This window comes from Oncorhynchus kisutch, linkage group LG15 (genome assembly GCF_002021735.2).
Source record: "Oncorhynchus kisutch isolate 150728-3 linkage group LG15, Okis_V2, whole genome shotgun sequence".
Lineage (NCBI taxonomy): Eukaryota > Metazoa > Chordata > Actinopteri > Salmoniformes > Salmonidae > Oncorhynchus > Oncorhynchus kisutch.
The window spans coordinates 27,155,986-27,175,021 of NC_034188.2; the positions used below are offsets into that span (position 1 = coordinate 27,155,986).

At 47.4% G+C, this 19,036-nt stretch overlaps 1 protein-coding gene across 1 annotated transcript; it reads left to right on the top strand.

Annotated features, from left to right (window-relative positions):
- Positions 1 to 2,175: 2,175 nt before the first annotated feature.
- On the top strand, positions 2,176 to 18,672 carry LOC109905948 (dedicator of cytokinesis protein 2; the record flags this gene model as incomplete). The annotated part of the gene is given in 14 exon segments (XM_031789980.1): positions 2,176 to 2,256; positions 10,935 to 10,976; positions 11,955 to 12,010; positions 12,171 to 12,267; positions 12,353 to 12,501; positions 12,643 to 12,790; positions 13,001 to 13,158; positions 14,942 to 15,023; positions 15,280 to 15,415; positions 16,972 to 17,047; positions 17,156 to 17,232; positions 17,470 to 17,625; positions 17,628 to 17,719; positions 18,435 to 18,672. Coding segments are annotated over 14 exon segments (1,485 nt in total), but the record flags the coding sequence as incomplete, so codon positions are not given.
- Positions 18,673 to 19,036: the final 364 nt, after the last annotated feature.

A 19,036-nucleotide genomic window follows, 5' to 3' on the forward strand; every position in this document is an offset into this window, starting at 1 on the left:
CCGTTAGAACGATGAGGTCTTCTGCTATAGCCTCTGTCCATTCTGTTTCCACAGCAACTGAGGTGTAATGGACCAAGGATGCATGCTGTGGACGAGAGTAGTCACTTCAATTAAATTGGGTGCTTTATGCAGAAGTCAATTTGACCATAGTTTGTTTATCATTTATTTATAGGTATCGAGTTCTCATGTGTCTTCTGAAAAGCAAAAGTTTGCTTGTGCTGTGCAACTAGTCTATAACTTGACCTCTTGTCAAATGTGATGTCTACCACCCTCTATTGGATAAGTAAGGCAACTACACATCAATTTTACATCTCCATCACTCATATTGAGTGAATGATTTAGTAGTAGGTTACATCCACAGTGAGTAGAATGGCAGAAGCTTCTTTAGATGCAGGACCGGTTACATCTGTCTGGTCCGACCATCAGGGGGGCAATAAGAGGAGCTGGGATTTTTACGAGAGCAGTCCAAGGTCAGAAACAGATTGTCAAGTCTGTTGTGTTGTCTTATATCAAACATAACAGGTCTATTATTCAGATTCATTCAGAGTGCATTTGAACATTTGATTCCAGATAGGCGGCCAAGAAGTGAATAAGATCATTTGTGACTTTAGACTAAACCACTGCCTCACTTACATTTGAACAGCCATGCTGCCCATTGGCCACTCATTGAGAACAGGTTCATTGTTCAGACTGAGGTCAGATGCAGAGTTACAGTCAGTGAACAGCTACACAACTAACGACAGTTCCCCTGTGAGAGCTGTGAAGAGACGAAGAAAGGAGAAAGAGAAGAGGAAGGAAGGAGAGGGGGAGGAGCTCTCTGCTTTCATGTACAGAACTAAATGCAGAAGTGAGAGGTAGAGTGGAAAACGTATCTCAGACACCCAAAGAGAGAGAGAGAGAGAGAGAGGGGAAAGAGAAGCAGTCATGGCTCCTTGGATGAGGACCACCACGGAGCGGTATGGCGTAGGTAAGTAATCCACTCTCACCTGTGTAGGCCTCCATGTGTGTGTGTGTTTGCAGAAGGGTGATGGCCCTTCGCCCTGGCTTTCTCCATGACAGGATGTGGGCGGGTGTCAGCTAACAGACTCCAGCAGTATGACTCTGACAGTGTGACTATGTCTGCACAGTCATGAGGTAGAGATCACTGATAGACCTCTGTGTCGAGAGAAACAAAATGGCTGATTCAGACTTCATGACATGGCTGTCAGGAATCACTTCACACATGATGGCAGTGGTTCAACTCACGGACCTTTCCTAATCAGAAAGACTGATTCTATCACTGTCACTTTTCAGAAACATATTGCTCTTCAGAGCAGGGTTTCTAGTTGCTGCAGTAGTTCTACATGTATTAGAAACTGATGACGTGAGAAGGGGAAGATGTTTCGGCTTTGTCCTTATCATGGGTAATCTCTTGATTGACCTGTTTGGCCTTAAAGAGCAGAGTGTTTGATATAGCTCAAACCTGACGCAATATGCAAAATAATATTGAATATGAAAAGTAACATGTATCATTGTGATCGTGTTAGATTGAAAACACAGGAAGTGCAGGAGGGAGGAAGTAGCATGAGGTTTCATAAATACAGCAACAGCACAGTAGTGTTCCTAACATCATGTGTACACAGACCTAGAAAACACAGTGTACAACCATATTATTACTGATAAACAAGATGTGTATATATAGATATATATAGATATACATAGATATTGGACATAGAAAGAGGTCACACAATTCTTGACATAGTTGTGCAACAGTGGAGGCTGGTGGGAGGAGCTATAGGAGGACGGGCTCATTGTAATGTCTGGAATGGTAAAAATGGATCAAACATGAAACCATGGGTTTGACTCAGTTGCATTTATTCCATTCCCATCCTCCTATAGCTCCTCCCACCAGCCTCCTCAGTTGTACAAACATATATCATTTTTCTTTATCTAATCTAAACATGAGGAAAAGCATATATAAATCTCATAATAACAGTGACCTCGCCCCCCAACAAGCAAAACAAACCAACATACTATCCTCTCCCTCCCCTGAACAATAAAGTCTGAGTGTTTTCTTGGGCTTAAGGGTGAAAACAAAAGGTAATGAATAGGTTTCTGTTATGTTCTCTCTGTTTTAGGGTCTCTCTCTGCGGTACACTGTATGACCCTCTCGTCTCTCTGTGTCTCCCCTAGTAATGTGGAATTTCATTGGCCTTGGAGAGAAGCAGCTGTCTCTGGAGATTGGGGACACAGTCCACATCCAGGAGACCTGCGAAGGTAAGGGAGCTGACTGGGAATGTACTGGTTTTACCGGGAATAATGTGGGATGTAAACTGGGAATAATGTGGGATGTAAACTGGGAATAATGTGGGATGTAAACTTTACCCTGTGTTGTGACTGTATCCTGTGTTGTGACTGTATCCTGTGTTGTGACTGTACCCTGTGTTGTGACTGTATCCTGTGTTGTGACTGTACCCTGTGTTGTGACTGTACCCTGTGTTGTGACTTTACCCTGTGTTGTCACTGTATCCTTTGTTGTGACTGTACCCTGTGTTGTCACTGTACCCTGTGGTGTGACTGTACCCTGTGTTGTGACTGTACCCTGTGTTGTCACTGTACCCTGTGTTGTGACTGTACCCTGTGTTGTGACTTTACCCTGTGTTCACTGTACCCTGTGTTGTGACTGCATCCTGTGTTGTGACTGTACCCTGTGTTGTGACTTTACCCTGTGTTGTCACTGTATCCTTTGTTGTGACTGTACCCTGTGTTGTCACTGTACCCTGTGTTGTGACTGTATCCTGTGTTGTGACTGTACCCTGTGTTGTCACTGTACCCTGTGTTGTGACTGTATCCTGTGTTGTGACTGTATCCTGTGTTGTGACTGTACACTGTGTTGTGACTGTACACTGTGTTGTGACTTTACCCTGTGTTGGGACTGTACCCTGTGTTGTGACTGTAAACTGTGTTGTGACTGTATCATGTGGTGCGAATGTATCCTGTGTTTTGACTGTACCCTTGTGTTGTGACTCTATCCTGCATTGTGACTTTACCCTGTGTTGTGACTGTATCCTGTTTTGTGACTGTACCCTGTGTTGTGACTGTACGCTATGTTTTGACTGTATCCTGTGTTGTGACTGTACCCTGTGTTGTGACTGTACCCGGTGGTGTGACTTTTTCCTGTTTTGTGACTTTATCCTGTGTTGTGACTGTATCCTGTGTTGCGACGGTATCCTGTTTTGTGACTCTACCCTGTGTTGTGACTGTACCCTGTGTTGTGACTGTATACTGTGTTGTGACTTTACACTGTGTTGTAACTGTATACTGTGTTGTGACTGTATACTGTGTTGTGACTTTACACTGTGTTGTAACTGTATACTGTGTTGTGACTGTATACTGTGTTGTGACTGTACCCTGCGTTGTGACTGTATCATGTGTTGTGACTGTTTCCTGTTTTGTAACTGTACCCTGTGTTGTGACTGTATCCTGTGTTGTGACTGTACCCTGTGTTGTGACTGTACCCGGTGGTGTGACTTTATCCTGTTTTGACTTTATCCTGTGTTGTGACTGTATCCTGTTTTGTGATGTTGTCCTATGTTGTGACTGTATCCTGTTTTGTGACTGTACCCTGTGTTGTGACTGTATCCTGTGGTGTGACTGTACCCTGTGTTGTGACTGTACCCGGTGGTGTGACTTTATCCTGTTTTGTGACTCTACCCTGTGTTGTGACTGTACCCTGTGTTGTGACTGTATACTGTGTTGTGACTTTACACTGTGTTGTAACTGTATACTGTGTTGTGACTGTATACTGTGTTGTGACTGTACCCTGCGTTGTGACTGTATCATGTGTTGTGACTGTTTCCTGTTTTGTAACTGTACCCTGTGTTGTGACTGTATCCTGTGTTGTGACTGTACCCTGTGTTGTGACTGTACCCGGTGGTGTGACTTTATCTTGTTTTGTGACGTTGTCCTATGTTGTGACTGTATCCTGTTTTGTGACTGTACCCTGTGTTGTGACTGTATCCTGTGGTGTGACTGTACCCTGTGTTGTGACTGTATCCTGTGGTGTGACTGTACCCTGTGTTGTGACTGTACCCGGTGGTGTGACTTTATCCTGTTTTGTGACTTTATCCTGTGTTGTGACTGTATCCTGTGTTGCGACTGTACCCTGTTTTGTGACTGTACCCTGTGTTGTGACTGTATCCTGTGTTGTGACTGTACCCGGTGGTGTGACTTTATCCTTTTTTGTGACTTTATCCTGTGTTGTGACTGTATCCTGCGTTGCGACTGTATCCTATGTTGTGACTGTACCCTGTGTTGTGACTGTATCCTGTGTTGTGACTGTACCCTGTGTTGTGACTGTACCCTGTGTTGTCACTGTACCCTGTGTTGTGACTGTACCGTGTGGTGACTTTACCCTGTGTTGTGACTGTATCCTGTGTTGTGACTGTACCCTGTGTTGTGACTGTATACTGTGTTGTGACTGTATCATGTGGTGCGAATGTATCCTGTGTTTTTACTGTACCCTTGTGTTGTGACTCTATCCTGCGTTGTGACTTTACCCTGTGTTGTGACTGTATCCTGTTTTGTGACTGTACCCTGTGTTGTGACTGTACTCTATGTTTTGACTGTATCCTGTGTTGTGACTGTACCCTGTGTTGTGACTGTACCCGGTGGTGTGACTTTATCCTGTTTTGTGACTTTATCCTGTGTTGTGACTGTATCCTGTTTTGTGACTGTATCCTATATTGTGACTGTACCCTGTGTTCTGCCTGTATACTGTGTTGTGACTTTACACTGTGTTGTAACTGTATACGGTGTTGTGACTGTATACTGTGTTGTGACTTTACACTGTGTTGTAACTGTATACTGTGTTGTGACTGTATACTGTGTTGTGACTGTTTCCTGTTTTGTAACTGTACCCTGTGTTGTGACTGTATCCTGTGTTGTGACTGTACACTGTGGTGTGACTGTACCCTGTGTTGTGACTGTATACTGTGTTGTGACTTTACCCTGTGTTGTGACTGTATACTGTGTTGTGACTGTACCCTGTGTTGTGACTGTATACTGTGTTGTGACTGTACCCTGTGTTGTGACTGTATCCTGTGTTGTGACTGGATTCTGTCTTGTGACTGTACCCTGCGTTGTGACTGTATCATGTGTTGTGACTGTTTCCTGTGTTGTGACTGTAAACTGTGTTGTGACTGTATCATGTGGTGCGAATGTATCCTGTGTTTTGACTGTGCCCTTGTGTTGTGACTCTATCCTGCGTTGTGACTTTACCCTGTGTTGTGACTGTATCCTGTTTTGTGACTGTACCCTGTGTTGTGACTGTACTCTATGTTTTGACTGTATCCTGTGTTGTGACTGTACCCTGTGTTGTGACTGTACCCGGTGGTGTGACTTTATCCTGTTTTGTGACTTTATCCTGTGTTGTGACTGTATCCTGTTTTGTGACTGTATCCTATATTGTGACTGTACCCTGTGTTCTGCCTGTATACTGTGTTGTGACTTTACACTGTGTTGTAACTGTATACGGTGTTGTGACTGTATACTGTGTTGTGACTTTACACTGTGTTGTAACTGTATACTGTGTTGTGACTGTATACTGTGTTGTGACTGTTTCCTGTTTTGTAACTGTACCCTGTGTTGTGACTGTATCCTGTGTTGTGACTGTACACTGTGGTGTGACTGTACCCTGTGTTGTGACTGTATACTGTGTTGTGACTTTACCCTGTGTTGTGACTGTATACTGTGTTGTGACTGTACCCTGTGTTGTGACTGTATACTGTGTTGTGACTGTACCCTGTGTTGTGACTGTATCCTGTGTTGTGACTGGATTCTGTCTTGTGACTGTACCCTGCGTTGTGACTGTATCATGTGTTGTGACTGTTTCCTGTGTTGTGACTGTAAACTGTGTTGTGACTGTATCATGTGGTGCGAATGTATCCTGTGTTTTGACTGTGCCCTTGTGTTGTGACTCTATCCTGCGTTGTGACTTTACCCTGTGTTGTGACTGTATCCTGTTTTGTGACTGTACCCTGTGTTGTGACTGTACTCTATGTTTTGACTGTATCCTGTGTTGTGTCTGTACCCTGTGTTGTGACTGTACCCGGTGGTGTGACTTTATCCTGTTTTGTGACTTTATCCTGTGTTGTGACTGTATCCTGTTTTGTGACTGTATCCTATATTGTGACTGTACCCTGTGTTCTGCCTGTATACTGTGTTGTGACTCTACACTGTGTTGTAACTGTATACTGTGTTGTGACTGTATACTGTGTTGTGACTTTACACTGTGTTGTAACTGTATACTGTGATGTGACTGTATACTGTGTTGTGACTGTACCCTGCGTTGTGACTGTATCATGTGTTGTGACTGTTTCCTGTTTTGTAACTGTACCCTGTGTTGTGACTGTATCCTGTGTTGCGACTGTATCCTATGTTGTGACTGTACCCTGTGTTGTGACTATCCTGTGTTGTGACTGTACCCTGTGTTGTGACTTTACCCTGTGTTGTCACTGTACCCTGTGTTGTGACTGTACCCTGTGTTGTGACTGTACCCTGTGTTGTCACTGTACCCTGTGTTGTGACTGCATCCTGTGTTGTGACTGTACCCTGTGTTGTGACTGTACCCTGTGGTGTGAATTTATCCTGTGTTGTGACTTTATCCTGTGTTGTGACTGTATCCTGTTCCGTGACTGTATCCTGTTTTGTGACTGTATCCTATATTGTGACTGTACCCTGTGTTTTTTTACTGTACCCTATGTTGTGCCTGTTCCCTATGTTGTGCCTGTACCCTATGTTGTGCCTGTTCCCTGTGTTGTGACTGTACCCTGTGTTGTGACTATATCCTGTGTTGCGACTGTATCATGTGTTTTGACTGTACTCTGTGTTGTGACTATATCCTGTGTTGTGACTGTATCATGTGTTGTGACTGTATCCTGACTTGTGACTGTATCCTGTGTTGTGACTGTATCCTTTGTTGTGACTGTACCCTGTGTTGTGACTTTATTCTGTGTTAAGACTGTATTCTGTCTTGTGACTGTATCCTGTGTTGTGACTGTACCCTGTGATGTGTCTGTATCCTGTGTTTGACTGTATCCTGTGTTGTGACTGTATCCTGACTTGTGACTATATCCTGTGTTGTGACTGTATCCTTTGTTGTGACTGTACCCTGTGTTGTGACTGTACCCTGTGATGTGACTGTGTCCTGTGTTGTGACTGTACCCTGTGTTGTGACTGTACCCTGTGATGTGACTGTGTCCTGTGTTGTGACTGTACCCTGTGTTGTGACTGTATCCTGTGTTTGACTATACCCTGTGTTGTGACTGTATCCTGTGTTTGACTGTACCCTGTGTTGTGACTGTATCCTGTGTTTGACTGTACCCTGTGATGTGTCTGTATCCTGTGATGTGTCTGTACCCTGTGATGTGTCTGTATCCTGTGATGTGTCTGTATCCTGTGTTGTGACTGTACCCTGTGATGTGACTGTGTCCTGTGTTGTGACTGTATCCTGTGTTGTGACTGTACCATGTGATGTGTCTGTATCCTGTGTTTGACTATACCATGTGATATGTCTGTATCCTGTGTTTGACTGTACCCTGTGATGTGACTGTACCCTGTGATGTGTCTGTATCCTGTGATGTGACTGTACCCTGTGTTGTGACTGTATCCTGTGATGTGACTGTACCCTGTGATGTGTCTGTATCCTGTGTTTGACTGTACCCTGTGATGTGTCTGTATCCTGTGTTGTGACTGTATCCTTTGTTGTGACTGTACCCTGTGTTGTGACTTTATTCTGTGTTAAGACTGTATTCTGTCTTGTGACTGTATCCTGTGTTGTGACTGTACCCTGTGATGTGTCTGTATCCTGTGTTTGACTGTATCCTGTGTTGTGACTGTATCCTGACTTGTGACTATATCCTGTGTTGTGACTGTATCCTTTGTTGTGACTGTACCCTGTGTTGTGACTGTACCCTGTGTTGTGACTGTATCATGTGTTGTGACTGTATCATGTGTTGTGACTGTATCCTGACTTGTGACTATATCCTGTGTTGTGACTGTATCCTTTGTTGTGACTGTACCCTGTGTTGTGACTGTACCCTGTGATGTGACTGTGTCCTGTGTTGTGACTGTACCCTGTGTTGTGACTGTACCCTGTGATGTGACTGTGTCCTGTGTTGTGACTGTACCCTGTGTTGTGACTGTATCCTGTGTTTGACTATACCCTGTGTTGTGACTGTATCCTGTGTTTGACTGTACCCTGTGTTGTGACTGTATCCTGTGTTTGACTGTACCCTGTGATGTGTCTGTATCCTGTGATGTGTCTGTACCCTGTGATGTGTCTGTATCCTGTGATGTGTCTGTATCCTGTGTTGTGACTGTACCCTGTGATGTGACTGTGTCCTGTGTTGTGACTGTATCCTGTGTTGTGACTGTACCATGTGATGTGTCTGTATCCTGTGTTTGACTGTACCCTGTGATATGTCTGTATCCTGTGTTTGACTGTACCCTGTGTTGTGACTGTATCCTGTGATGTGACTGTACCCTGTGATGTGTCTGTATCCTGTGTTTGACTGTACCCTGTGATGTGTCTGTATCCTGTGTTTGACTGTACCCTGTGATGTGTCTGTATCCTGTGTTTGACTGTGTCCTGTGTTGTGACTGTACCCTGTGTTGTGACTGTATCCTGTGTTTGACTATACCCTGTGTTGTGACTGTATCCTGTGTTTGACTGTACCCTGTGTTGTGACTGTATCCTGTGTTTGACTGTACCCTGTGATGTGTCTGTATCCTGTGATGTGTCTGTACCCTGTGATGTGTCTGTATCCTGTGATGTGTCTGTATCCTGTGTTGTGACTGTACCCTGTGATGTGACTGTGTCCTGTGTTGTGACTGTATCCTGTGTTGTGACTGTACCATGTGATGTGTCTGTATCCTGTGTTTGACTGTACCCTGTGATATGTCTGTATCCTGTGTTTGACTGTACCCTGTGTTGTGACTGTATCCTGTGATGTGACTGTACCCTGTGATGTGTCTGTATCCTGTGTTTGACTGTACCCTGTGATGTGTCTGTATCCTGTGTTTGACTGTACCCTGTGTTGTGTCTGTATCCTGTGTTTGACTGTACCCTGTGATGTGTCTGTATCCTGTGTTTGACTGTACCCTGTGATGTGACTGTATCCTGTGTTTGACTGTACCCTGTGATGTGTCTGTATCCTGTGTTTGACTGTACCCTGTGATGTGACTGTACCCTGTGATGTGTCTGTATCCTGTGATGTGACTGTACCCTGTGTTATGACTGTATCCTGTGATGTGACTGTACCCTGTGATGTGTCTGTATCCTGTGATGTGACTGTACCCTGTGTTGTGTCTGTATCCTGTGTTTGACTGTACCCTGTGATGTGTCTGTATCCTGTGTTTGACTGTACCCTGTGATGTGTCTGTATCCTGTGTTTGACTGTACCCTGTGATGTGACTGTACCCTGTGATGTGTCTGTATCCTGTGTTTGACTGTACCCTGTGATGTGTCTGTATCCTGTGTTTGACTGTACCCTGTGATGTGTCTGTATCCTGTGTTTGACTGTACCCTGTGATGTGTCTGTATCCTGTGTTTGACTGTACCCTGTGATGTGTCTGTATCCTGTGTTTGACTGTACCCTGTGTTGTGACTGTACCCTGTGTTGTGACTGTACTCTATGTTGTGACTGTATCCTGTGTTGTGACTGTACCCTGTGTTGTGACTGTACCCAGTTGTGTGACTTTATCCTGTGTTGTGACTTTATCCTGTGTTGTGACTGTATCCTGTTTTGTGACTGTATCCTATATTGTGACTGTATCCTGTGTTGTGACTGTATCCTGTGTTGTGACGGTATCCTGTGTTGTGACTGTACCCTGTGTTGTGACTGTATCCTGTGTTGTGACTGTACCCTGTGTTGTGACTGTATCCTGTGTTGTGACTGTATCATGTGTTTTGACTGTACCCTGTGTTGTGACTGTACCCTGTGTTGTGACTGTATCCTGTCTTGTGACTATATCCTGTGTTGTGACTGTATCCTTTGTTGTGACTGTACCCTGTGTTGTGACTGTACCCTGTGGTGTGTCTGTATCCTGTGATGTGACTGTACCCTGTGTTGTGTCTGTATCCTGTGTTTGACTGTACCCTGTGATGTGTCTGTATCCTGTGTTTGACTGTACCCTGTGATGTGTCTGTATCCTGTGTTTGACTGTACCCTGTGATGTGTCTGTATCCTGTGTTTGACTGTACCCTGTGATGTGTCTGTATCCTGTGTTTGACTGTACCCTGTGATGTGTCTGTATCCTGTGTTTGACTGTACCCTGTGATGTGACTGTATCCTGTGTTTGACTGTACCCTGTGATGTGTCTGTATCCTGTGTTTGACTGTACCCTGTGATGTGACTGTACCCTGTGATGTGTCTGTATCCTGTGATGTGACTGTACCCTGTGTTGTGACTGTATCCTGTGATGTGACTGTACCCTGTGATGTGTCTGTATCCTGTGATGTGACTGTACCCTGTGTTGTGTCTGTATCCTGTGTTTGACTGTACCCTGTGATGTGTCTGTATCCTGTGTTTGACTGTACCCTGTGATGTGTCTGTATCCTGTGTTTGACTGTACCCTGTGATGTGACTGTACCCTGTGATGTGTCTGTATCCTGTGATGTGACTGTACCCTGTGTTGTGACTGTATCCTGTGATGTGACTGTACCCTGTGATGTGTCTGTATCCTGTGTTTGACTGTACCCTGTGATGTGTCTGTATCCTGTGTTTGACTGTACCCTGTGATGTGTCTGTATCCTGTGTTTGACTGTACCCTGTGATGTGTCTGTATCCTGTGTTGACTGTACCCTGTGATGTGTCTGTATCCTGTGTTTGACTGTACCCCTGTGTTGTGACTGTACCCTGTGTTGTGACTGTACCCTGTTTCTCTGGTTGCAGGCTGGTATAAAAGGCTACCTGGTCAGGAACAATGATCGACAGGTAAGACACAGCTGATCAATTGATGACAGGATAGTTTGTTTGGATTTGAACAAAGTATCTCTCTACATACTCTCTCTCCATCCCCTCTACCCCCCCCCTTCTCTCCTTCACTCTCTACCTCCCACCCTCTGCTCTCCCTCCTTCTCTACCTGCCTCCCTCCTCTCTCCCCTCTCTCTATCTACCTTTCTCTCCTCTCTCCCCTCTCCCTATCTACCTCTCTCTCCTCTCTCCCTCTCTATCTCCCTCTCTCTCCTCTCTCCCTCTCTCTATCTACTCTCTCTCTCTCTCTCCCCTCTATCTACCCCTCTCTCCTCTCTCCCCTCTCTCTATCTACCTCTCTCCTCTCTCTATCTACCTCTCTCCATCTACCTCTCTCTCCTCTCTCCCCTCTCTCTATCTACCTCTCTCTCCTCTCTCCCCTCTCTCTATCTACCTCTCTCTCCTCTCTCTATCTACCTCTCTCCATCTACCTCTCTCTCCTCTCTCTATCTACCTCTCTCTCCTCTCTCCCCTCTCTCTATCTACCTCTCTCCCCTTTTTCTATCTACCTCTCTCCATCTACCTCTCTCTCCTCTCTCTATCTACCTCTCTCCATCTACCTCTCTCCCCTCTCTCTATCTACCTCTCTCCTCTCTCTATCTACCTCTCTCCATCTACCTCTCTCTCCTCTCTCCCCTCTCTCTATCTACCTCTCTCTCCTCTCTCCCCTCTCTCTATCTACCTCTCTCTCCTCTCTCTATCTACCTCTCTCCATCTACCTCTCTCTCCTCTCTCCCCTCTCTCTATCTACCTCTATCTCCTCTCTCCCCTCTCTCTATCTACCTCTCTCCCCTTTTTCTATCTACCTCTCTCCATCTACCTCTCTCTCCTCTCTCTATCTACCTCTCTCCATCTACCTCTCTCCCCTCTCTCTATCTACCTCTCTCCCTCTCTACCTGCCTCCCTCCTCTATCTCCTCTCTCCCTCCATATATTCAGGGCGCGTTCCCATCCAGCATTGTGCAGCTGAGGAAGGTCATCATTGAAAAGCGAGGGTGAGTGATGTGTGTGTGTGTGTGTGTGTGTGTGTGTGTGTGTGTGTGTGTGTGTGTGTGTGTGTGTGTGTGTGTGTGCGTGCGTGCGTGCATGCGCGTGTGTGTGTGTGTGTGTGTGTGCGTGCGTGCGTGTCAGTAATATGTGGTATTTCTTCCACAGGGATCAGGAGGTGGTGTTGTCAGCAGAGATGCCCCTAGTGAAGGAGGTGACCACCACTCTGAGGGAGTGGGGAAGCATCTGGAAACAGCTCTACGTGGTAAACACTCCACACTTTGTGTGTGTGTGTGTTTGGTATATGTGTAAGTGCACGTGTGTGTGTAACAAGGTATCTCTCTCCCTAGGCCAATAAGAAGAACCGTGTGGTGCAGGTCCAAGGGCTGATGTGGGATTTGATGGAATGGCGTTCCCAGCTCTTGTCTGGCACGTTGCCTAGCGACGAGTTCAAGGAGCTCAAACAGAAAGTCACCTCCAAGATCGACTATGGCAACAAGTATGGCCCATAAAACCCCTACTGAATCACTGAAATAGATCATTCTCATTTGAGGAACTCCATCTCTGTATCTGGCCGAGGGAGAAATCTTTCTCTCTCTTCCATAATCTCCTCCTCCTCCTCCCCCTTCCTCTCTTCCAGGATCTTGGAGTTGGACCTGGTGGTGCGGGATGTGAACGGGAACATGCTGGACCCGGAAAACGCCAGCGTGATTAGCCTGTTCCGAGCCCACCAAGACGCCACCACCAAGATCAACGAACGCATCAAAGAGGAACAGGTCAGACAGAGAGTAAGAGAGGAACAAAGACAGCTAACAGAACATGGTTGACAGGGCTAACAGGGTTGAAATTGGGAGAATAGTGACTGGAGTAAGATTGAGAGAGTTGACAGAGTAATGGAAAGAACATAATGGTCATGCACTGTATTTTAGGAGTGTAGCCTTCTCTCCCTCTCTCTCTCTCTCTCTCTCTCTCTCTCTCTCTCACTCTCTCTTCTGTAGTCCAACATTCAGACGGACCACTCAGTAATCTCGGCCCGGATCCAGTCCTCTCCCACTCACAGCCTCTATGTCTTTGTCCGGAACTTTGTCTGTCGGATCGGAGAGGATTCTGAACTCTTCATGTCCCTCTACGACCCCAACAAGCAGACCATCATCAGGTCTCTTTTTAAACATCACTCTATCCTGCCCTCTTTTTACATCTCTGCTTCGTTCATCCTGCCTTTCTCTCTCTCCTCAGCCCTCTCCCACTTCTCTTTCTCCTCTTCTCCACATCTCCCTGTTTCTCTCTCTCTCCTCAGCCCTCTCCCACTTCTCTTTCTCCTCTTCTCCACATCTCTGTTTCTCTCTCTCCTCAGCTCTCTCCGACTTCTCTTTCTCCTCTTCTCCACATCTCCCTGTTTCTCTCTCTCTCCTCAGCTCTCTCCGACTTCTCTTTCTCCTCTTCTCCCTGTTTCTCTCTCTCTCCTCAGCTCTCTCCGACTTCTCTTTCTCCTCTTCTCCACATCTCCCTGTTTCTCTCTCTCTCCTCAGCCCTCTCTGACTTCTCTTTCTCCTCTTCTCCACATCTCCCTGTTTCTCTCTCTCTCCTCAGCTCTCTCCGACTTCTCTTTCTCCTCTTCTCCACATCTCCCTGTTTCTCTCTCTCTCCTCAGCCCTCTCCGACTTCTCTTTCTCCTCTTCTCCACATCTCGCTGTTTCTCTCTCTCTCCTCAGCCCTCTCCGACTTCTCTTTCTCCTCTTCTCCACATCTCCCTGTTTCTCTTTCTCTCCTCAGCTCTCTCCGACTTCTCTTTCTCCTCTTCTCCACATCTCCCTGTTTCTCTCTCTCTCCTCAGCTCTCTCCCAGCTCTCTTTCTCCTCTTTTCTTACCCCACCCCCCCATTTTCCATATATGTTTTTATTCCTGTACTTTAGTCACAGTTACTGATCAACACAGAAGGCTGCACATGGAAAGGCAGAGCTTGACTGGCAGCTGTCAGAGCTCTGACACCAGGAATGTTGATAGCTGTCTTTCTCTCTCAGTCCTTTTCTCTTCCTCTCTTCCCCTTAGCCACAGTTTCCCCTGTTCTCAACATGGTTGCCTAATGTACATACTAGGCAACCTAATGTACATACTATTTAAATATCATGGTAGAAATTCAGAAAATAGAGAGGCAATGCTTGACTGACAGCTAATGGTGATATCTGTCTATTACTGTCAGAGCGACAGATCTAGGCTCTCCTTCCTCTCTCATCCATGCCAGAGTATTACGGCTGGTATGTGACATTCTCCATCGTGGCCACAGTGCCTGAAGGCCTCCTTCTGTCAAACTGTGACAGGGATATTTTGGGAAGGTGTCAGCTTTGGAAAGCTTAGCAACATATCCCCCACTGTACACTTTAAGCAGATTGATAGTCAGTCAGTCTCTGCTGGCCAAGAAGACTTATATTTAGGAGAAAGCAACGTATTATAAAGCATCCCAGTCGCTATGGAGGCCCTATGTACATTTATTTTTCTGTGAATTTCATCCCATATGAGCATTTCTATCAGTGGATGATGCGTTGAAAGGATACTTCAGGACTTTGGCAATGAAGCCCTTTATTTACTCCCCCAGAGTCAGGTGAACTCATGGAAGCCATTTGCTTGCAACTTGAGGGAAGTTGCCAGCTAGTGTTATCGCAATTGGTAACTGGTGTTAGCGCAATGACTGGATGTCTATGGTGACTGCTACCATGCTAGTACAGTAGATACCATAGTATATACCATAGACTTCCAGTCATTGAGCTAATGCTAGTTAGCGACTTCATTCATACTGGATGCAGAGACATAAACATGGTATCCGTGAGTTTCTCTAACTGGCCTCATTGACAAATTCCCGGAGTATCCTTTTAAGATTCCTTTTGAGTGTGTATTAATTGTTTCTGCTTCTTGTTAATCCGTTCCATGGCCTCCCTCTGCAGTGAGAACTACCTGGTTCGCTGGGGCAGTAAAGGCTTTCCTAGGGAGGTTGAAATGCTGAACAACTTGAAGGTGGTCTTTACAGTAAGTTACCACTAGAGAGCACTGTTTGATGCATTTCTTGTCCGTATCCAGTTATTGAGGTGCCATCAAATAATTTAGGTCAGTGGCTCTCAACTGGGTTTGCCTCATGACCCAAATTTAACCAGGTTGCATCAATATTCCAATTGCGGGAGGGGAAATCACAACCCACCAGTTGAGAAATGTTAATTCAGTAAATGTATGCTCTGTGCATATAAATCATGTTTTTGATTTTGAAAACCTCCCTCCCTTCCTCCAGGACTTGGGTAATAAGGACTTGAACAGAGAGAAGATCTACCTGATCTGTCAGATAGTGAGAGTGGGTCGTATGGAACTGAAGGAGACCAACACCAAGAAGTGTACCCAGGGCCTCCGCAGGCCCTTTGGAGTGGCAGGTAGGTACTAGTGTATGGCATGGGGTAGTGGGCATGGGGCAGTGGGCATGGGGTAGTGGGCATGGGGGTAGTGGACATGGGGCAGTGGGCATGGGGCAGTGGGCATGGGGTAGTGGGCATGGGGTAGTGGGCAATGGGGTAGTGGGCAGTGGGCAGTGGGCATGGGGCAGTGGGGCAGTGGGCATGGGGCAGTGGGCAGTGGGCAGTGGGCATGGGGCAGTGGCATGGGGCAGTGGGCAGTGGGCATGGGGCAGTGGGCATGGGCAGTGGGCATGGGGTAGTGGGCATGGGGCAGTGGGCATGGGGCAGTGGGCATGGGGCAGTGGGCATGGGACAGTGGGGCAGTGGGCATGGGGTAGTGGGCATGGGGTAGTGGGCATGGGGCAGTGGGCATGGGGTAGTGGGCATGGGGTAGTGGGCATGGGGCAGTGGGCAGTGGGCATGGGCAGTGGGAAGTGGACATGTGGCAGTGGGCATGTGGCAGTGGGAAGTGGGCATGGGGCATTGGCATGTGGCAGTGGGCATGTGGCACGGGGCAGTGGGCATGGGGCAGTGGGCATGGGGGCAGTGTGCATGGCACAGTGGGCATGGGGCAGTGGGCATGTGGCAGTGGGCATGGGGCAGTGGGCATGGGGCAGTGGGCAGTGGGCATGGGGCAGTGGCAGTGGGCATGGGGCAGTGGGCATGGCGCAGTGGGCATGGGGCAGTGGGCATGGGGGCAGTGGGCATGGGGCAGTGGGCGTGGCACAGTGGGCAGGGGGCAGTGGGCATGGGGCAGTGGGCATGGGGCAGTGGGCATGGGGCAGTGGGCATGGGGCAGTGGGCATGTGGCAGTGGGCATGAGGCAGTGGGCATGGGGCAGTGGGCATGGGGCAGTGGGCAGTGGGCATGTGCAGTGGGCAGTGGGCATGGGGCAGTGGGCATGGGGCAGTGGGCATGGCACAGTGGGCAGGGGGGCAGTGGGCATGTGGCAGTGGGCATGAGGCAGTGGGCATGGGGCAGTGGGCAGTGGGCATGGGGCAGTGGGCAGTGGGCATGTGGCAGTGGGCAGTGGGCATGGGGCAGTGGGCATGGGGCAGTGGGCATGGGGCAGTGGGCATGGCACAGTGGGCAGGGGGCAGTGGGCATGGGGCAGTGGGCATGGCACAGTGGGCAGTGGACAGTGGGCAGGGGGCAGGGGGCAGTGGGCATGGGACAGTGGGCATGGCACAGTGGGCAGTGGGCATGGGGCATGGCACAGTGGGCAGTGGGCAGTGGGCATGGGGCATGGCACAGTGGGCAGTGGGCATGGGGCAGTGGGCATGGCACAATGGGCAGTGGGCATGGGGCAGTGGGCATGGGGCAGTGGGCAGTGGGCAGGGGGCAGTGGCATGGGGGCAGTGGGCATGGGGCAGGGGGCAGGGGGCAGTGTTAACAACATTTTGAATTGGGATCCACGGATGCTGGTCACAGTTTGAATATTGAATATTGTTTACTAAGTGGATCAAAGAAAATGTCAAATAACCTGAGAGGTCATTCTTAATAAAACACTACATTACATTTATTCCTGTCTGCAGTGATGGACATCAGTGATATCATCAAAGGAAAGATAGAGTGTGATGAGGAGAAGCAGCATTTCATCCCTTTCTTTCCGTAAGTCCTCCCTGCTTCACCCTCTCCTCCCTCCTCTCTCCCTCCATCCCTACCTATTTTAGTTGTTGTCATGTAGTTTAAATGTGTGTGTATGTGGGGGGGGTGCAGGGTCGTGGCAGAGAATGACTTCCTTCACCCCCTGCTGAACAAGGTGACAGCGTCACGAGGAGACAGTGGAGGACAAGGTAGAACATCTCACCTCACACTCATGGAAACACTTGCTATTGTGCCAACAACCACTGCATTATCAATGCTTGGTCCTCTATCCTCCCCACTACGGGGTGAAGTTTCCCCTTATCCCCTAGGTACAGATCTAGCAGCACCTTCCCCTCCCCCAATCCTAACCATTGGTGTAGGTAATGCAAAACTGACCCAAGATCAGTGTCCAGAGGCATCTTTACCCTACTCCGTCCTCCCTCCAGGTCTATGGGTGACGATGAAGGCCCTGGTGGGTGACATCGTCCAGATCCGTAAGGAGTATCCCCACCTGGTGGACCGCAGCACGGTGGTGGCCCGTAAACTGGGCTTCCCAGAGATCATCATGCCGGGGGACATCCGCAACGACATCTACCTGACGCTGTGGGCGGGGACTTTGACAAGTACAACAAGACCAGCCAGAAGAACATGGAGGTTATCATGATGGTGTGTGACGAGGAGGGCAAGATTGTGTCGGTGAGTTGGGGGGGGTCATCTGGAGGTGGGCGAACAGGGATACTGTTTCAGCGCTGTATTATCCTTTGTATTGGATGTCATATGGTTCTGAGTTGTTGGGTTAGATGTAATCTGTTGTGGACAGACCACGCTAAGATACATGGATCTGTCTTGATACAACACGATGCATGAGATCAGTAGCAGCACTTCCGTTACTTTTTGTTCCTGGTTATTTGGACAAATCAATTTTTTTTAGCATCTTCGGAACATCTGAAGGGGAGGGGACATTCGGCCCGTAACATGTAGAGAGAGAGGGTGGAGCTCTTCCTCACAGTTCTTAACACGTATGGACCCAGAACTTCATCGGGGGCGGCAGTGTAGCCTAGTGGTTCGAGCGTTGGACTAGTAACCAGAAGGTTGCAAGTTCAAACCTCCGAGCTGACAAGGTACAAATCTGTCGTTCTGCCCCTGAACAGGCAGTTAACCCACTGTTCCTAGGCCGTCATTGAAAATAAGAATTTGTTCTTAACTGACTTGCCTGGTTAAATAAAGGTAAAATTAAATAGCATCTGACCAATTACGCAAGACTTTAGTTCTGGGTTAACCAAGATTAGGTTGGATGTACAGTATCTAGGTTGATGTGGGTTAGTTGAATTGATTTTCCTCTTCTCTCTCTCTCTAATATCTCTCTCTCTCTTTCTGTCGTCTCTCTCTCTCTTTCTGTTTTGTCCTGTAGAACTCTATCTGTCTGGGAGCGGGGGATCGACCGCTCAACGACTACAGATCTGTCATCTACTACCAGGTCAAACAACCACGCTGGATGGAGACGTTCAAGGTCAGCGAGTGTGTGTGTCTGTGTGTGTGTGTTTGAATGATAAGTTGTGTCTTATGGTGTGTATTCTTGTGCACGTTGATCAGCTGTTTCCCTCTGTATACAACACGTAACACTTAACACGCTCTGTTAGTGTGTAACACAACTTGGTCATGTGACAGAAACATTTGATCCCGTGTTTTAAACCTTCTCCAGAAATTACACTAAAAATGAAAGCAGGATAAAACAAAAAGGGACAGTTTGATGAAAAGCTTTAAGAAAAGGTTCAAATCCAGGCATGTCACGTGTTTGCACAGGGCCCTAACAGTAGATGTAATGTTGTCCTCTGTCCTATAGCACAGGGCCCTAACAGTATATGTAATGTTGTCCTCTGTCCTATAGCACAGGGCCCTAACAGTAGATGTAATGTTGTCCTCTGTCCTATAGCACAGGGCCCTAAAAGTAGATGTAATGTGTCCTCCATCCTATAGCACAGGGCCCCTAACAGTAGATGTAATGTTGTCCTC